The 3,876-nt window shown below is 41.1% G+C and overlaps 1 protein-coding gene across 1 annotated transcript; it reads left to right on the top strand.

The window, feature by feature from the left end:
* Positions 1-570: 570 nt before the first annotated feature.
* Positions 571-2,288, top strand: LOC101825776 (T-complex protein 1 subunit epsilon-like). The gene is given in 1 exon segment (XM_040744353.1): positions 571-2,288. A coding segment is annotated over 1 exon segment (1,626 nt). The 5' UTR covers positions 571-632; the 3' UTR covers positions 2,259-2,288.
* Positions 2,289-3,876: the final 1,588 nt, after the last annotated feature.

Below are 3,876 nucleotides of genomic sequence, written 5' to 3'. Positions count from 1 at the left end.
AGACAAATAAATATACAATTTGTGCCCTTCATCAAAACTAATAAGCAATTATCTTTTCATCATTGTGTATATCAAGTATTTTATTACTATTTATTGCCCACTTACATGTAACCTTTTTACTTTTTATCATTTTGTTAGGCTCAGTATCACTATGTTATCCTGGCTTGCCTAGAATTCACATTGTAGACCAGCATGACAGTAAACCTACAGATATTCTCCTGCCTCTGTATGCTGAATAGTGAAACCCTTTCCTTTCCAAGTTCTTTTGGGTTATGGTGTTTTATCACAGAAGTAGAAGCCCTAAGACAAGGTAGTATAAAAATAATTTGGAATTGTGTGTATATGTAACATTATATGCAATTTCTTTACTTCCTATTGGTAAATAATATTCAATTGTATATGTATGTCATATTTATGTTTATCTATTAACCCACTGCAGTTCTATATGTTTTTCCATTTTCTGAATATTGTTAATTACAAGAAAAAATGATTGTGTGAAAAGATGTTTCCATTTTCTGGTATCTTCTTTAATTTCTTTCTTTAAATACTCAAAGTTCAAGGGGAAGGTGCCTTCTCTATTCCGGAGTGGTCCCTGCCGGTTGTTGGAAAGCGTCTCTTGTAGCTCGCCCAGCATGGCGTCCGTGGGGACCCTCTCCTTCGATGAGTATGGGCGCCCCTTCCTCATCATCAAGGATCAGGACCGCAAGTCCCGTCTCATGGGGCTTGAGGCCCTCAAGTCTCACATCATGGCTGCAAAAGCTGTAGCAAACACAATGAGAACATCCCTGGGACCAAACGGGCTAGATAAGATGATGGTAGATAAGGATGGCGATGTCACTGTAACAAATGACGGTGCCACCATTCTCAGCATGATGGATGTGGATCATCAGATTGCCAAACTGATGGTTGAACTGTCCAAATCCCAGGATGATGAAATTGGTGGTGGGACCACGGGAGTGGTTGTCTTGGCTGGTGCCTTGTTGGAAGAAGCTGAGCAGCTGCTGGACAGAGGCATCCACCCAATCAGAATTGCCTATGGCTATGAACAGGTTGCCCGAATTGCTTTAGATCACCTGGACAAGATCAGTGATAGTGTGCGTGTTGACATAAACAACCCTGAACCCCTGATTCAGACTGAAAAGACCACGCTGGGCTCCAAAGTTGTTAACAGCTGTCATTGGCAAATGGCTGAGATCGCTGTGAATGCCGTCCTCACCGTGGCAGATATGGAGTGGAGAGATGTTGACTTTGAGCTCATCAAAGTGGAAGGCAAAATGGGTGGGAGGCTGGAGGACACCAAACTTATAAAGGGTGTGATCGTGGATAAGGACTTCAGTAACCCACAGATGCCAAAAAAAGTGGAAAATGCTAAGACTGCGATTCTCACGTGTCCATTTGAGCCACCTAAACCAAAGACGAAGCACAAGCTGGATGTGACCTCTGTGGAGGACTACAAAGCCCTGCAGAAATATGAAAAGGAGAAGTTTGAAGAGATGATTTAGCAGATTAAAGAAATTGGTGCTAACCTGGCTATTTGCCAGTGGGGCTTTGATGATAAAACCAATCATTTACTTCTTCAGAATGCCCTCCCTGCAGTTCGCTGGGTAGGAGGACCTGAGATTGAGCTGATCGCCATTGCAACAGGAGGATGGATAGTCCCGAGGTTCTCAGAGCTTACCTCTGAGAAGCTGGGCTTTGCCGGTGTGGTGCGAGAGATCTCATTCGGCACTACAAAAGACAAAATACTGGTCATTGAGCAGTGTAAGAACTTTAGAGCTGTGACCATTTTCATCAGAGGAGGAAACAAGATGATCATTGAAGAAGCAAAACGATCTCTCCATGATGCCTTGTGTGTCATTCGGAACCTCATCCGAGACAATAGAGTTTTGTATGGAGGAGGAGCTGATGAAATCTCCTGCGCCCTGGCTGTCAGTAAAGAGGCAGATAAGTGCCCAACTTTGGAGCAGTATGCCATGAGAGCTTTTGCAGATGCCTTGGAGGTCATCCCCGTGGCACTTTCAGAAAACAGTAGCATGAATCCCATCCAGACCATGACTGAAGTTCGAGCCAAGCAAGCGAAGGAGTCCAACCGTGCCCTTGGGATTGACTGTTTGCACAAGGGCACAAATGATATGCAGCATCAGCACGTCATAGAAACCTTGATTGGCAAAATGCAGCAGATCTCTCTTGCGACACAGATGGTGAGAATGATTCTGAAGATTGATGACATCTGTAAGCCTGGAGAATCTGAAGAATAAAATGTACCATCCGCCACTGTGACTAAATAAAGGGTGTACCGTGCTGAAAAAAAAGACTCAAAGTTCTTGCAATACAGGTATTTAACTTGTTTGGTTAGTGTTATCCCAAGATATTTTAGGTTGTTTGTGGCGACTGTAAAGGGTGATGTTTCTCTTATTTTTTCTCAGCCCATTTATTGCAAGGCATTTCTACTGACAAGTGACATCCACTTTTTATACATCTGAAAAGGTATTAGTGTCTCATTTTTGAGTGTTCATCTTCAAAATATAGTCTAAATTTTAACATTTATTTTATTTATCATTATATGAGGAGTTCATATATTAGTACTATTTTTACATCATGTCTTCCCTAGGCTCTCCTTTTCAAATATTCCCATGCCTCCCAACAGTCCCTCTCCACCCCATGACCTCTGATTTCATTAGTATTGTTATACATATACACACATATCTATATATCTACCCATGTACATATATGTGCATATATAAGTATGTCTCACAGTTTTGTCTAACTTTATGTTATTTTGAAGAGGATAAAGAAAGATAGTAAGACCTGAAAGTCAGGGAAGGCTGCAGTTAACTAGTGTCTTCTGGACATGACTGGACTCTTTCAATCATAAACTTACAGCACCTACAGAAGCCTGAACATGATCAAACCAGTCAAAGCTATAGGATGTATGCGGAAGGAGCTCATGAGTGCCCACCCTTAATTAAGGTGTTATTTACAGTTTATAATTACTAGAAGTGGGAGAGTCAGGAGATATGGCCCCTGATTAATTTCCATGCTCCAGTGCCATGGTCTTAAAACTATGAGTATAAGGGCAGAACTAACTGGCCATAGCGTGTTACAAATAAAACAAAGGACATGAAATTAAGAAAGTATGTGGGAGTGGGGAGTGGATCTGAGAGAACTTACGAGGGAAGTAGTGTTTGGTTAAGATGAAAATATAGTGCATGCATGTATGGCCTTTTCAAATTGCTAAACAATTGTTACGTAAATCTATTTTCAGCTTTCCTCTTATGGTCACACTCTTAATTCTGTCATACTCATTTTTATTATTGTATATTTTTCAACTAAATTTTTAAATAATTTCATACATTAATACTGAATTGACCTAATTTCTCTATCACCATAGTCCAAGTATTCACATGTCTTCCCTACTTGATTTTAAATTCTGGCCATTATTGAGTCCACTTAGTACTGCTTTTGTGTATGAGCTTAGGGATAAAATCTTAGGACTGGATAACTTACCAGGAGACTGATTTTTTCCCTTCCTTCCTAGCCATTAATTAACTGGGTTGTTTTGGTTAATTGGGGACTTTCATGGTTCCATATGAACTTTAGGATTTTCTTTTTTGTTGTTTTTTTCTTTTTAAATTTAAATTAGAAACAAGTTTGTTTTACATGTCAATTTGAGTTCCCTCTCCCTTCCCTCCTCCCCTGCCCCCCCCCCACCGAACCCTTATCCCAGGCCCTTTCTGCTCCCCAGGATGGGTGAGGCTTTCCATGGAGGAACTTCAAAGTCTGTCATATCATTTGGAGCACAGCCTAGACCCTCCCCCATTGGGTCTAGGCTGAGAGAGTATCCTTCTATGTGGAGTGGGCTCCCAAAGTCCATTT

This window comes from Mesocricetus auratus, unplaced genomic scaffold (assembly GCF_017639785.1).
Source record: "Mesocricetus auratus isolate SY011 unplaced genomic scaffold, BCM_Maur_2.0 Super-Scaffold_100003, whole genome shotgun sequence".
Classification (NCBI taxonomy): Eukaryota; Metazoa; Chordata; class Mammalia; order Rodentia; family Cricetidae; genus Mesocricetus; species Mesocricetus auratus.
Note: the sequence above shows the minus strand (reverse complement) of the source record. Positions and strands in the feature narration are given on the sequence as shown.